Source organism: Haliaeetus albicilla, chromosome 18, assembly GCF_947461875.1.
Source record: "Haliaeetus albicilla chromosome 18, bHalAlb1.1, whole genome shotgun sequence".
NCBI classification, from domain to species: domain Eukaryota; kingdom Metazoa; phylum Chordata; class Aves; order Accipitriformes; family Accipitridae; genus Haliaeetus; species Haliaeetus albicilla.
In genome coordinates this window covers 19706355-19721138 of record NC_091500.1, presented here as the reverse complement: position 1 = coordinate 19721138, position 14784 = coordinate 19706355, and the positions used below count along the sequence as shown (strand labels likewise).

Genomic DNA, 14784 nt, shown 5'->3' with positions numbered 1-14784 from the left:
GATAATCGTTTACCCTCGTTTGAACAAATAGCACAGTATTTCTTACTGGAGACCTTTCTGATATTTTGAGTTGTTAGGTGTTTGCAGCCATAGGAAAGTATGTCTTTGATAGTTAACATACCTAAAAATAAATAAATACACAATGTTTCCTCTAAGTATGCAATCATTTCTTCAAGCTACTAGACCAGGAAAGGGTTACTAGCTACATTTTCTGAACTGATGTGAAAGTGCTCTACCAATGTAATTTACAGGGGAGAAGAATGTCATAGCTAGTGGAGGAGGACATTTTAATCACTTTAATGGTGTTACATGTAGAGTTAATGATTCCCTTTGAGTCTATTTAAAAAAAAAATCATATACTGTTACTTTTGCATGTGATTAATGTTGTGCTTTTACATATATTTTCAAATAGAACAAACTTAGGTACAGTGGTATGGCATACATACTCACTTTAAAAAGTTAGAAATTATCCTTAAAAATATGGGGGGGGTGTTACTTTATTTCTAAATCGGTGAGCAATTTCCAACATTTTTGTAGCTGATTTGAGAGAAGGTGGAAGACACAAGTAGCACAAACAGTAACTGGGGGCTTGTGGGAGAGGTTGCATTTCTACACTAAAAAGAAGCAGTTTATTGGATAAAATTTCAGTGGCTTGGCTCTGAGTCAAAATTGTTTTCTTGAGAGACTCAATAATGTTATAAATTGTCTTCATGTATCAGGTGTTCCCTTTTCACTGAACATGTTTTCTGTAGATGTCTGGTCTGCATGAATCTCCTTTCTTGACAGAAGAATTCCACCTGGGTATTAGCCGTATTTGTTGCATCACCTGAGCTTCACTGCTTTCATTCATGAAAACAATGTACAAGTATTTTATACAAAGCAGAAATATGAACACTTCTGCAATCGTATGCCTAAGATCTTTGTTCAACCATAATTAAAAAAAATCAAGCAAAATTGACCTGCATGAGGAGACTTCCAAGGAACAGTTATATATGTGAGACAGTGGTATTCAGCTATATGGTAGTATTTTTTTCAGTCCAAATCAGTGAATATCTTCATAATAGAATGAAAACACAGTCTTTCAGATATAGTGAAAACTCTGACAATTAAAGTTCTTATGACACTTCATTAGAAAAGGAAGAAATTTCAAAAATGTTTTTCCAGACAGACTACAATTTTGGCTTGTATTAGATCATTTTACTCAGTTGGAAGTTTTCTTCATTTCTGAATCTGAAAAATGTAATATCTTCAGTGCTATTCTTGTATTTGAACTAATAGCTTTCTAGTTTTAGTCACTGGCATTCTTTTCTACCCTACATCCCATTTCTTCATTCCTCTTTGTAGAAAATAGGCTTATTGAAGGCCTTGGGATGTACAGAATATCTCAGTTACTTTTAATGTTGATCAAATGGGCTAGAAGCATTGCCAGGTCTTAAGATGTGGATTTATCGGAATTTGTAACTCATGTTGTTGACTCCATTTCAGATGGTTTTTAGGCTGTTTCCTTCTATTGCTTTTAATAAAAGGGGATCCCGATAGCCTTATTCAGGTTCTTATTTTGAAAATGGTGAAATGTAAGTCAGTAAAATGTGGACGTGAGAGTTGATCACCTTATACTGTAATTTTTAACTCTTAAAGCTGCAGATACAGTATTTGATTAGGTTGGAGGTGCGATCAGAAGAAGCAGTGAGATAATATACTGTATTTGTTCCAAAAAAGGCATGTCAGATTTCTGTGCAAGGTAAGCTCTCACTGAAGAGAGGAAAAAAAAAAGAAAAAAAGAAAAGGTGGATGGGGTGGGAGACTCTATAACACAAACCTATCACCTCAAGCTACATAAAGCTTTTAGTTCCTACCTCTACGAGATAATAGCCAGACAAAATCCTGGCATTACTGTCTACTTTTTTGATTTAAACCTAGAGTCATTGTATTCAAATCTCAGACATCTTAAGAAGTTCAATGAAAAGATAAAAAATTATTGGGCTGGTTCTGTCTTGAAGAAAAATACAAATCCTTTTTATTTGAAATCTGTTTTACTATCCAATTTCCCCATCTGTATGTAAACCTCCCCCAGGACCTCTTCTGTTTTTGCGAAGAACAGAGAAGTTCTCCAAGGAATAATGCAATTACATTGTCTATTGGGTGGCTAATGGGCTTGTCCTAGCTTTGGTGTGTGCAGCAGTCAGTACTGAAATGTTTTGGTTTTCTTTTTTAATTTTTAGTTATGTTATATGGACCAAAAAAATCCCTTCACAAGTTAAACATCTGGACTAGGAGTGTGTAAAAAGCACAGAAATCATACAAGCTGGTGGCTTTCATTAAAAGAACAATAGCTCCACACTTTTTGTGAAAAAAAGGTTTTCTAATGCCATGTGTGGAGAGTTCTTTTCTGCCAGGTGGTACTGTGTTAGTGAACTATTTAGCAATAATATTTGGTTGACAGTATTTTCTCTAGGAGAAAATAATGTTTTCACACAATTGCTGCTGGTCGACAATGTCCTGATCATCATAGATTAATTATTTTATTCTTTGAGAATATTCTTCAGTATTTTTGATGCTGTATCTGAAGCTGTAGTATCCATATTTGCTTTGAGCCTCTACTTAAGACTTACGAACAAAATTCATCCCTATTACTTTCAGAAGCAAGGGACCTGGGTTCCTAGGACTGTGTGGCTGTAGACCACAGGAAAAGTGAAAGTGGTTTTGAGGGGTGTTTGAAATAACTGGATAAAGATTTCTGGTGGACTGGCAACTGTAAGTCTGGTACAATCTGCCAGAGACAATAATGTGTCCTGCTAATTTCAAATTAAGTTATACTGCCAGCAGCCTTCTATTAAGCTTCCACAGAGAATTATGCTCCATGACCAGCAGGCAGCTCTAATTTTGAAATCATGATGAATATTATGTTTCATTTTCCAGCAAAGACTGTTTTTATGGTGGTTGTCAGACTTGCTTCTCCTGGCTGTCTTGTTCTATAAAGAAAAAGTATTTTTTGTCTATGCCTGAAACAGAATTTTAAAAATTGTAGCACGTAAGTTTGTCATAAATGTTCCATTATTATTTTTGGATCCTAACTCTCACTTGGGAAGAAAAGTTGAGTGGTTTAGAGTCTGCGTCCACTTCTGTTCTAAGGATAATGAGGAATTAATTTGTCTCTGCAGAAGAGGAATAAATTTCGGGTAATCTATGTCAGTGTCTTTCTGCTTTTCTAAGTTGATGCAGACATATGTTGAAGGATGTTATAAAGGCGTTCTCAATTCTTGCTCTTCTGTAAGAGCATAGAGGTCTCAGAAGCTGCTATGCTGCTTTGTGGTCTTGCTGTCAGCTGACTTCTGCATTTCCAGTAGAACTCAAATTTTTATCTGGGATTTGACAATGCAGGGGAGAGAGATGAGGTGGTCAGTGCATGGTAATCTCCTGTAGTGGCCCTTTGAACTATAGGGCTGCAAAATGGGGGCCAGAGAGTATGAACACTCTTCAGCTGTAAGTACTGGTTTTTCTATGTAACTGTTTGCTGTATTGACATGTTTTCTTAACTCTAAACATTGGAGAGAATTTAATAAAATACCGATTCAAGGTCAGTATCTGAACTTTGTAAGCACCAATATAAATATATTCTTTTCCTTTACGTTTCATCAGACAACATGACAGTTTTCTATTACATTTATCATTATTTTTTAAGGTATTTAAGAAACTATTTGAAAAAAGATTGCTTTCAGGAGCAAGATGTATTTGTTTTCTGATGACCTGCTGGATACGTGTCTCTTGGAAAAAGTCTTCTGTCTGATAGAAAAGTATGATGGCTTAAAGCCTGTGAAGCATTATTCTGTGTTTTAAATTTTTGGTACTGTTAGCTATTTACATGGCTGCATTAGCGTATACAAGGCAGAGGCATTAATAGGGTGACAGTGTGACAAGACAGTTTGACTTGTCTAACTGGGAATGATTTTGGTTTATGAATAAAAAAATATATTTAAGAATATTTTGAAGTTAGCCATGCAATGGAAATTCAGATGTTTACATTTTATAGGTGAAACAATTGTTATTGTTCTGAGTTTATAATTTTATGCATTGTATTGTTTCTTGTCCTTTGTTCGTAATTGATAGGAATTCTGTGCTCTGGGCAATGTTAGGAAAGTCTATTTTCATTAAATGAACTGCACTAGGGGCTATAATCTGAAATGCTGAAGTCTGAGGTAGGAATAGGCGTTAAATACTTTATAACAGTAGAGTAACTTGGATGTGATTATTGAAATACGGCTGGCAATTTTTTTCTCCTTTTGAGGAGAAAACTAAATTGTGAATATTACAGTAAATTCAAGAGTATTAGCAAACATGATATAGCTTTAAATTTAGAATCCCATATGGTGTTGTATATTCTTTTGTTTTAGTGATCTGATAATATTAATGCTTGATTTCACTTTTTGCCTAATTAGACGTGCAGCTTTGACAAATGACATTCTGCTTCTCACCGGCCAGCTCTCCTGACCTTGTCATTATTACTGATGGGGGCATGTAGCTGCTTCAGGCAAAATAAGCAGTTGTGCATTTTAGGGACTTTATGATTTTGCTACTTACTCTTTCCTCCTTCCCAGAGCAGTAAAAACTGGAGGGCAGCAGTTGACTTGTGTGGGCGGCTTCTAACTGCACATGGTCAAGGCTATAAAAAAAGTGGACTACCTACTAACCATACAACAGATTCTTTGCAGGTATGTTTTTAAAGATACACCCTTGTCACTTTTTTCCAATAGCATTCACAGTGGCCTTTTTTTTTCAACACAACCAACCTTCTTTTCCTAATTGTTGCCTAAAAACTGAGCTTCTTAAAGCATTGTAGCAAGTCACTTCTTCTGTTTGCTCATGTAAAGCAGGTCTCCATTTAAAGCAAAATTATTTTTTTAAGTAAAATTCTATCTTGATTGTATGTTTTTAAAGGTAATCACGCTAGTAAAAAGGAATATGTTGTGCTGTCTTGGAAGACTCACTGTGCTAAAGTTCATGGACACTATCTAGATTGTGAACTTTGTACTATTCAAATGGTAGAAGTATGTTTCATGATGATAAGAAAGTAAGAACCCAAATTAATAAAGGTATATGAAAGATTACAAGCAACTATAAAGCTCATGAAATTTCACCAACATCATAACAGATTTTAGGAATTGCATAAAATGAGAAAAACAATTAAAAGTCAGACTGATAATTCTTACATGCTAACTCAGTTTAAAGAGAGATGTTCCAATTTTGAAGCAGGCTAGTTTTTAAACTTCAAAATCTCAATACCTTTACAAACAATTAAAACATCAGTCCTCTATGTTTTATTTTAATGATCTTATGAAAAGTATTCTGTGGAATTCTGTGGAATTCTGTGAAAGAGCATGTAAATATAAATCCTGATTCTTATCAGTAACATAGAAACTCTTAACTTTATCAGAAAAACAGAAAGTTTAAATTGTAATTGGATGTAGCTTGTGATTGAAGCTAGTAACAGACCTTGTCTTTTCCTTTTTTTTGTATGTATTAATTTTTAGCTGTGGTTCGTGAGACTAGCACTGCTGGTAAAACTGAATCTATTCCAAAATGCAGAAATGGAATTTGAACCATTTGGAAATTTAGACCAGCCTGATCTTTATTATGAATATTACCCTCATGTATACCCTGGACGAAAAGGTAAGGTATTTGATTTATAAAATGCTTTTTATTTTTGCCATTTTTACCAGTCATTATAAAATAATGGATTCAGGGTTTTTTTAATTCTAAAGCATTGGTGAATTTTGGATTCCCCACCCCCTCCTGAAGAACATGATTAACTACTATGTTAAAGTATTGTTTGCATTATGGAGGTAGTGATAAGGAGTAACAATAAGGGGTAAAATTATTCCATTACAATATAGGTAGACGCTGTATTTCATTATGCTGATACAGCATTGATTTGAAAGAGGAATGGTTTTAACAAGTAAATATAATAAAGTAATTTAGTTCTAGGATATTGAAATTAAAAAAAACCCCAAATTTAATAGTTCATTTTAGCCAGAAACAGGCTGTGAAGGGTGTTGAGAGAGTTTGTGGAAACAGAATCTGTAAGCTTTTCCTCTTGAATTCATCCACGTACTAGCAATGTGCTATTTTTAACACCAGCATGTCAATGCACACATGCTAATGCAGGTGTTATTTTCTTAGGTTTCCTTATTTCTAGGATTTTTTTTTTTAATTAAATTTAGAGCTAATTTAATAATTTTCCTTAATAAAAAAAAATACTGGTTAAATGTATGATTATTTGCTTAGTAATTGAAACTAAATAAAAATGAATAATCTATTATGTATCCCATTGTTGAAGAGGAAGAAAGGTACCACCAGGCTCAATTCTTTAAAAGTGGCTTATCTCAAGTTATAAATGCTCTACTTCCCACTGCTCCTGATAGCCCATAGGTTAACCAAATAGTTCCACTACTGAGGGTATTCTAGTCCTCTAGGAGTCTGGATTTGAAAAATTGCTATTTTTAAGAGCAATTTCACTCCTGGTCAGGCCATTTTGAAATTTTATTTTTCCTAAATCTGTTATTTAGAAATAAATAACTCTCTGATGCAAGTAGTCTGAGTGATCTTACTGTTCTTTGGCTTTCATACTTGAACCACAATGTATGAATAAAATGCTTGTAAGTAACAGTTGTAATAGGCAGTGCCACTCTGAAAAAATATGGTTCATTTTACATATGATGCTGGTAGTCTCAATGGGGTAACCTAGAAAGATACAGAGATTTTGAGGTTGCTGAGGAAGGGAAGTTGGTGTCAAGGAAGTTCAGGATCTTTTGCAGAAGACTGTTTCATGTGCTTACTGGTGCAAAGGATCAGTTGTAGCACAGCAAGGCCAATGTGGACTGCCTAGAGCAAGTCCCTCTGAGCTTACTCATCATCTTTCAGGTGAAAATTTCCTGGTTTGCCTTGAATATATTCAATCCACTGAGAAGGAACTGTGCTATTTTTAAGAGTGAGAGAGGTTTTGGTCATCAGGTTGGAAGCTCTTTGGATCTGGTTGTATTTTGGCAGCTTTGCACATGATGCAGTGCTGCACAGGAGAAGTAGTCTTCCCCAGGCTGTATGTATGTTTCCACATCTTTTTCAGTACTAAAAATAAGTTATTTTGCCTAAGAAAAGAATCCGTGCAGGTTGTGTCAATATTTAAGGTAGTTCAGTCCTCGGGCCACGGAGCATACAGGTAGCAACAGTTCTGGACAGTCTGGCCAGCTGTTGCAGGCACCCATCCTGTGAATGGAGTTTGGATCCAAACTGTCTTTGCAGCAACCACTCAACCACTGCAGCTATTTCATACAAATTACTAGGATATCTGTGGTAAAAAGGTGAGCATAAGGAAAATATTCTATTTCATGATTATATGCCTCAGTTCCTTTTTAACAGTTGAACGTACCAACCAGAACCATAATATGATCATCTGTAAGGAAAATAAGATCAAGGTTGGATGGAGCTGACCTGCTGGTTGTAGGTATCTCATATAAATGCAATGTGATTAAGATATGGGAACAGCTATCAAACCTTTTTTATGTAGTTTTGAGGGGAGAGAGAGATGCTATTTGCAGGGATGTGGGAGAGAACAAGCAATTCTCTTACGGCTACCATTAAACTACGCAGTGCTGGATTATCAATAAAGAAATTTAGTATACATGCATCATTAACCAGCTAATTTAAATAATAAAATAGATATAAATAATTCATATATTTTGATTGAAATGTATTAGTGGGAATCCACAATCCACTGCCATTTTGGTAATTTTACATAACATTTTGTGGTGTAACAAGTGTAAAATGAGGAGTTTTGTTTCAACATTTTAATTGTGATTCATGGTGTATAAATGGAGTAAGCACTTAAAAATCAATTTAAGAAAGGAGAGTATAGCTATAAATAATGTACACTTTAATTGTAGTACATATAATATTTTGCATAATTTCTTTGTATTCAAAATATTCATAATAACAAATGCAATAAATTAGAAAGTTTTCTGTGTCTTCTATGCTTGAAGTAAGGAAAGTTTATATACCTGAGCTTCTTACAGCAGTGAGGATAGTCCCTCATCCATTAATCTCCGAGAAATACACCTGAAAGAATTTAAAATCCAAGTAAATGTATGAGGAGTGGAAGATGTTTTTTCCATTAATTTAACTTAACGTGGCCAGCACAGTCCTCTTAATTTTCCTCTGAAGCTCTCCCAAGGTTTTCACTTTTGGCAGTGCTACTAATCTCTGTTCCATCCTGAGATTTTTTATGGCATTTGCAGCCATACTGTGCATGGATCCCATTACTGTTGTCTTCATCATGCCTGTAAGATCTAACCTTTCTGAAATCTTCCTTTCCTGGTTTCTGCGGTCTCTTTCTTTGGTCATCTCCATTGCCTATAGGTGTGCACCATCTGGGGGGTAGAATCTGCTGGGTGCCTTGTATCAGCCGGTGAAACTAGTTAAGTCACTCTTTGATCATTGCTGTTTGATATGGGGCAGAGATCAAACCATTCTCATTTTGTTGTAAAATCTTAAAAAGACTGAGTTACAGATTTATTTTTTCTAAATTCAGCTGTGGAGAGAAGCCAAAAACTGCAAATTTTTTTATTTTTTTTTTTTAAATAGGTAGGTACTTAGGTCAGGAACTCTGTTCTAGATTGCTTCCTGCACATCTCCATTGTACTCTATGGGGTATATAAGGCTGAATTTTTGTCATCGTTCTCATGAATAATGGATTTCAGGAATTATATTTTTTTAGGGTTTTGTCTTTGTATTTACACAGTCTGACCCACTTCTATTCATATCGTTTCTTTCTGTGTTCCTCATGATACTTCATAAGCTCTCTTGTATGATAGATAGGTTAACCCGAGATATCCTTTCCATTGGTAATGCTTATGTGTTTCTGAAAGAGTGAGAGCCAACAATTAAAAGGGAACATTAAAATGCTATTTCATTCTTTTATGAGATAATTTGGTCTTGTTTCTGGTTAATAGACCAGTAAGTTACAGAAAAGTTAATGCTATCAAAATCAGTGTTCTAAGGCTACAATAATTGAGAATAACTTATTTTGAATTATGAAGGGAAAAAAACCCTATGCACCAGTAAAAATAGGATTTTTATTCCCCTGACCAGAGGTTTATATGTATAGGGGTAGTTTTTTTCTTTTCCCCTTTTCATTCTCCTTGTGATGATACAGCATCATCTGTATTCCTCTAACACAAAATCAGTCTTCTGCTGTCTGGTGGAAAGTGCCTAAATAAGGAACATACTGTTAAATATTTAGTTGTATGTGCTCTAGAAACTGGTTTCATACTGTACACCTTTCCATGAACTCTGTTACTAATTCTAGCACAACTTTTTTTTAGTGTGGCTGTGTTGCAACCTTAGGGATACACTAGTGTGTGCTGCAATAGGCTGGCACTTTCAGATGGATAGTGACAGTTTAAAAAAAAAAAAAATTCTCTCAAAGTACTGTGAGTCTGGATGTCACAACTATTGTTTTAACATGTTTCACTAGGTCTATATTACTTTTATGACTTTACTAATATCCACTTTAGTTAGAAGTTTTAGCAGAAATATATGAAAAAATGATATAAAAAAAATAGTTGGCTGTGTGAGATTTAATTCTTTATATGTCCTTATTTACTCAAGCAGTGCTCTTAATTTGTTTCTTTTATTCGGTTTTGAAATTCGGATCCCCCTAAAGGAATCCTATCATACGTGGTCTGGAACTGTCATTCAAACCTATGTTGTAAACAAGTTCTCAATGCTGATCTCTAAGATGAAATGTAGTAAATTATTATTATTATTACATTTAATAAGCTTATAAAATAGCAAAAGATGTAATAGGAAACTTGTCATATGTCTGTTGATGTAGAGACACTTTGCTTACTGTGAAAACACTCATCCAGAATTTTTCTCTAATACCCACAGAAAGCATTTTACAGATGTTGCACTGTGTGTGTGTAGTGCAGAGGGCTGTGTACAGCTCCAAGGTCTACCTGCTCTCTGAAGCTTGGTCTTGCTTCTGAATGTCAGCCTATGCCAAAAGGAAGGACAGGCATGGATTGGGGAAATTTATGTCCTGTATGGTTTCACAGTAAACATAGTGATGACTCTACAATGACATTTGACCATTTTGAGTTTAGTGTCTTCCTTTCTTCTGTCCTTCTCTCCTACTTTCTATGCTAGTAGGAGGCAGCCTTGCTGAAGCTTGCTTTCCTTTTTTCTCAGCATGGTTTTAGATGATGCTATAAATTAAATGCCCTTTTTTTTTTTTTCTGTCCTCATCAACTTTTGGTTAGTGGGAGAACTGTAGCAGAATGGGAAGTGGTGTGGGGAAAAAAGAAAAATAATTGTGGTGTGTGGGGATGCAGAAGGGAATAATCAAGGTAAAAACAGAGATAAGAGAAGAAATGCACAGACTAAAGAAATTATAGCATATAGGGTGCTCCTATCTGTTAATAAATTTTGCAGGAAAAGAGAAGGGAAAAAAAAAAGACTCCCAATCCTTGTTATATGTGGTATTGGTTTTCTCGTATGTTACCATAAATACTGCTGTGCCTGAACTTACACTCCCATGTCAGACTGCTTCAGTCTTGGCAGTTGCTCGGAAGAGTTCTTCATTCAAGCTCATGTTGACAGTAAAAAACATATCAAAGCCTCTAGAGGAACTGGTTTGCCAATTATTTTATTTACAGTACTGTGTACATCTCTATTGTCTCTTTAAATTCGCTATCTGTTCTGTTGCTTCAGAGCTACCTTCTATGTATGAAATCAACTGAAATTGCTTGAATAAATACCATTCAAGTGTTGTGGTTCCAGTTGGCTATTCAGAGTAGTCAGACTTGCAAATACAATTTTTTCTGAAATAATAGAATTTTAGTTAAGAAATGTGTCTATAATTTTAAGGGGGTAGACTGCTGCTAAAACATTTAATTGTGCTTTCTTTCCCAAGGCTACGTAGTCTCATTGTAGACAATACCAGCTTTATATAGTATTTCTTAAAAGTGAACAAGTAACTTACTTCTAAATTGCGCCTTACTACAGTTATCAGTAGGTAAGATTTATGGTGATCTCTTTGCAGTAGAGCAATTGTTGCAGGGATTTTCTGCATTCTTTCTCTTATGTTTTCCTTGCCTCAGTGCAAATAACTCCAGATTACTGAAAAAGTATTTTTGAAACCTTTCAAAACCAAATCTTAATTCAGAATATCTGTGTTCTTAGGTCACGTGCAATTAAATTGTAAACTATATGGAAACATGCTATTTCAGATAAAATTTTCAAAACATTTTCTTTCAATGGTTACAAACATTTACGCTCCTATCTCTTCTTCAGTCTCTCCAGAATGAAATTAATAAACAAAAGCTTGGAAACTAGTCTGATGAATTTGGATTTTTAAGTGTACTTTTAATTGACAGTCAGTAAAGCTAGGATTCAAAGTTACTACATCATCGCTCTTAAAAATCTCCTTATAAATTATACAAATATGCTGTTGTAGAAGTATGTAAAAGTATGTGTGCATATAAATGCAAGGATATACATCTCTGTTTATACATATGTATAAAGCAGAATGTCTTTCTGAAACTGGGTTTTCTGTATTTCTCTTTTACCCAGTGAAGGAGGGGTTTATTTCTTTGTTTTGTTTTTTTTTACTGTCATAAGATCCCACTTTATACTTTCAGTAAATGATAATTTGCCCTACTGCTGCTTTTTGGTATTTAAGATTTGTTGAATAAGCTGTAGAAGGCAGAACAGAAAGCATTTCTGGTAACTGATTTTGCAACAAGAAAATACGAAGATAAAATGGTGAGCCATTGGAATCTTCTTTTTTCTGCTCTAAAAGGGCTGCAGATGAGGGCTGCAGTTTGAATTTGATTGACATGAGGTGATGTTTATGTTATGACAGTTATGAAAATGTGCAGCTGTTCATAAAGAAATAGAAATTGAAATCTGTGGTCTTAGAAAATTCTACCTGATCTTACTATTTATCCCATCTGTTCCCATGCTTTTGGAGTATCTATTTTCCTTTCAGCAGACCTTTTTTCACTTTTTAGTTTTGCCTTTTGTATGCTGATTATATAAATGAGATTAATTCATGCCAAAGTAATAATCAGAAATCATAGTATTTGAAAAAAATTCTCCACTGTTTAAAAGTGATAACTAAGAAAAGAATTGTCTTAAAATTAAACCATTTTTCCATTATGAACTTTTTATATATAAAATTCTTATGAAACCCCTAAAGAGGAGCAATAAAGGTCAATTGTAAAACATCAAGCTAGAATAAGACTTACTTAACTTAAAAATAAAATTTTAATACATAACAGTGTTTGTAGGGTACTGCCTTTTGTTGAAATCATCTAAGCTTAGTTGACATGGTTTTGCTGTGTAAGAGGGCATTACTACTTTAAAAATCTGAAGCATGAAGTAGAGAGCAAAATCCATTCTCCCATGCTCTAAAGTAAACATTTTAATTATAGGATATGCTGCTTGTTTTAAATGACACATTGCCTTGTTAAATTCAGTACTGAGTGAAATATAACAGAGGACATGGGTTTGATTCCAAATAGTTTTGCAAAAGGCAGCACATGCCGGAATCCAGTGTTTATATAAAAATCTCTTATCCCTACTGGGATATCACAGGAGTATATATGCCCACCTGTATAGTAACCTATATATAATATAATAATAATATATGTAATAGGTATAGGAACCTATTATAAAAAAATGTGTTAGTCTGTGTGCCTTAACTATGTGGCCTAACAGTAAGCAAGTAGGTGAAACCTTTCAGACACTATGATGTCATTCTTAATCTAACAAGCACATGTATTTCTGTTACAGCTTAGTGTTAATGTAGTCAGTCTTACTTTCTTGTTTGTTTTTCCCCATTGTAACTGTGTTTATTGAGGCAAGTATAGGGGTTTTTTCCCCTGCTCTTAATCTGCTTTTTTAATTAAATTTTATACTCTGAATTCTACAACCTGCCTTTCAGACCTTCATAACACTATTATTATTGATCTACTAGAGTCATCAGCAAATGTCATTTACCTCTTCTCAACTGTTTTCTTTTTAACCTAGACAACGTAAAATGAAAATTACAATGTTTTCTAAAATCTCAGACCTGCCTTTTTTAGGTGTTATCTCTTTTTCATTTGTGACCATCTTCATATTAAAATGTTAAGGAATACTTATCAGAAGCCTAAACTTCTGTGTCTTCCAAGACAGAGTGGAAGCTGTATTTTTGTAGATTTGTGTGCAGTTTCTTTTTCTGTCCTGTATTTTTTAACAATAGGAATGGGCTCCTCCACAGTGTTGTTCTTTCAGCAGAAAAAGGCTGAATGATGAGCCTTTATCAACATGATATGGTGACGTCACAGAGCAACAAATTGATGTCCTGTTGTGTAGACCAAAATTCTTAGTGAGCTCAGAGTTAACTGTTCCCAGTCAGCACTTCCTGTGATTCTCTATTTTTTGCTTTTTACCTTTTTATCAGTGAACTGATGTGGCTGTAATGAAGATTCACAAGAGTCCTATTATGGTTTGCCTTTACCTCTTTCATCTGCCATTCACTCCATGAAGCTCTGCTGGGCTGCATTTCAAACCCGTTATGCTCACAATGTTCTCTTCCACCATGGTATGCACGCAGGTCACCTTACAGAGTCCTGTGAGAGCAAAGGTTCATACCCATCCACCCTGTGAAAAGATTTTTAGTAACTTTCTGTTGCTTCTGTCAGGCTCTTTCTTGACATTTTTGTTTCAGACAAGTTCAAAGATGATTGTTCCATTTTCTTAGATTGAGAAAATTATAGATTCAGATTTTGGATAGAGAGCTCAGGAGGGACGGGGAGTGTGTCAGTTTTTACACAACTGTTAACCAGGAGTTACAGAATTATTTTGGTGAACAGATCTCTTCACATGCATTTTCTATTACTGCTGTGTATTTCTTCCTGAGAAGTCTATATAAATTGTATTAGCACTTTATATAAGTAGCACTCATTGAAAGCTTTACCAAATCTAAAGTAAATTTATGGTCTTTTTTTTTAAACCAGAAAATCAGTTTATTAATGTAGGAACTGAATTAGATATATTATCCATACCTCATATCATTTAACTAAAAACAAGCTTACTTGGAAACAGGAACATATCTGGGAAAATGTACTTAACCAAAAATCTCAAGAGTTTCTTTTTTATAAACAGAGTATGTTTGGATGAGTGGCTTGGATAAGTGCTGCCGGTTTTTTATGAGCGATTTGCTCATCTGATTTGACTTGAAGTTACAAAATACAGTTTACATGGAGTGGTAAGACAGCCTTACTGGTGGTAGAAGCTCATTTCTTTTCTCTTCTGTTTTCCCAAATTACCATACGTGTGTGAGAGCATGCATACAGTTTTGTGTTTTCTTCCAAAAAAAAAAAAAACTTCTGCTATTCAGAAGGATTACAAGGAAACTGAGGAAGAGGGCAGAAACAGTTGGTGTTTCTGAGATTTTAAATAATGTTAGCAGCCTGTTTCATAAGCAGTAACAGAAATTCACTAAATGGATTTGCAGTAAAATTTCTTGCAGGATACTAGTTATGTCATGAGTTTAAAAAGAAAGAAGAAACAGACACTAGAGTTGTAGATCCTCCTGTGTGAAATAGTAATATGAATTCTGGTTTGAAAAGTCATTAGACCGACTACCCTTACACCGTGGGTCAGCTTCCTTCTGGTTTTGTTTGAGATCTGTCATCACACTTGACCTACCTACTGAGGATCACACTGGAATGCTTTTTGCTC

The 14784-nt window shown here is 34.7% G+C and overlaps 1 protein-coding gene across 3 annotated transcripts in view; it reads left to right on the top strand.

Moving 5' to 3' along the window:
* TRAPPC12 (trafficking protein particle complex subunit 12) overlaps positions 1-14784 on the top strand; it is a 58033-nt gene that overhangs the window by 10666 nt on the left and 32583 nt on the right. For all 3 annotated transcript variants that reach the window (XM_069805869.1, XM_069805867.1, XM_069805868.1), the window contains exons 4-5: positions 4596-4709; positions 5529-5667. In XM_069805869.1, coding sequence (XP_069661970.1) covers positions 4596-4709; positions 5529-5667 — 253 coding nt within the window. The remainder of the gene's footprint in view (positions 1-4595; positions 4710-5528; positions 5668-14784) is intronic.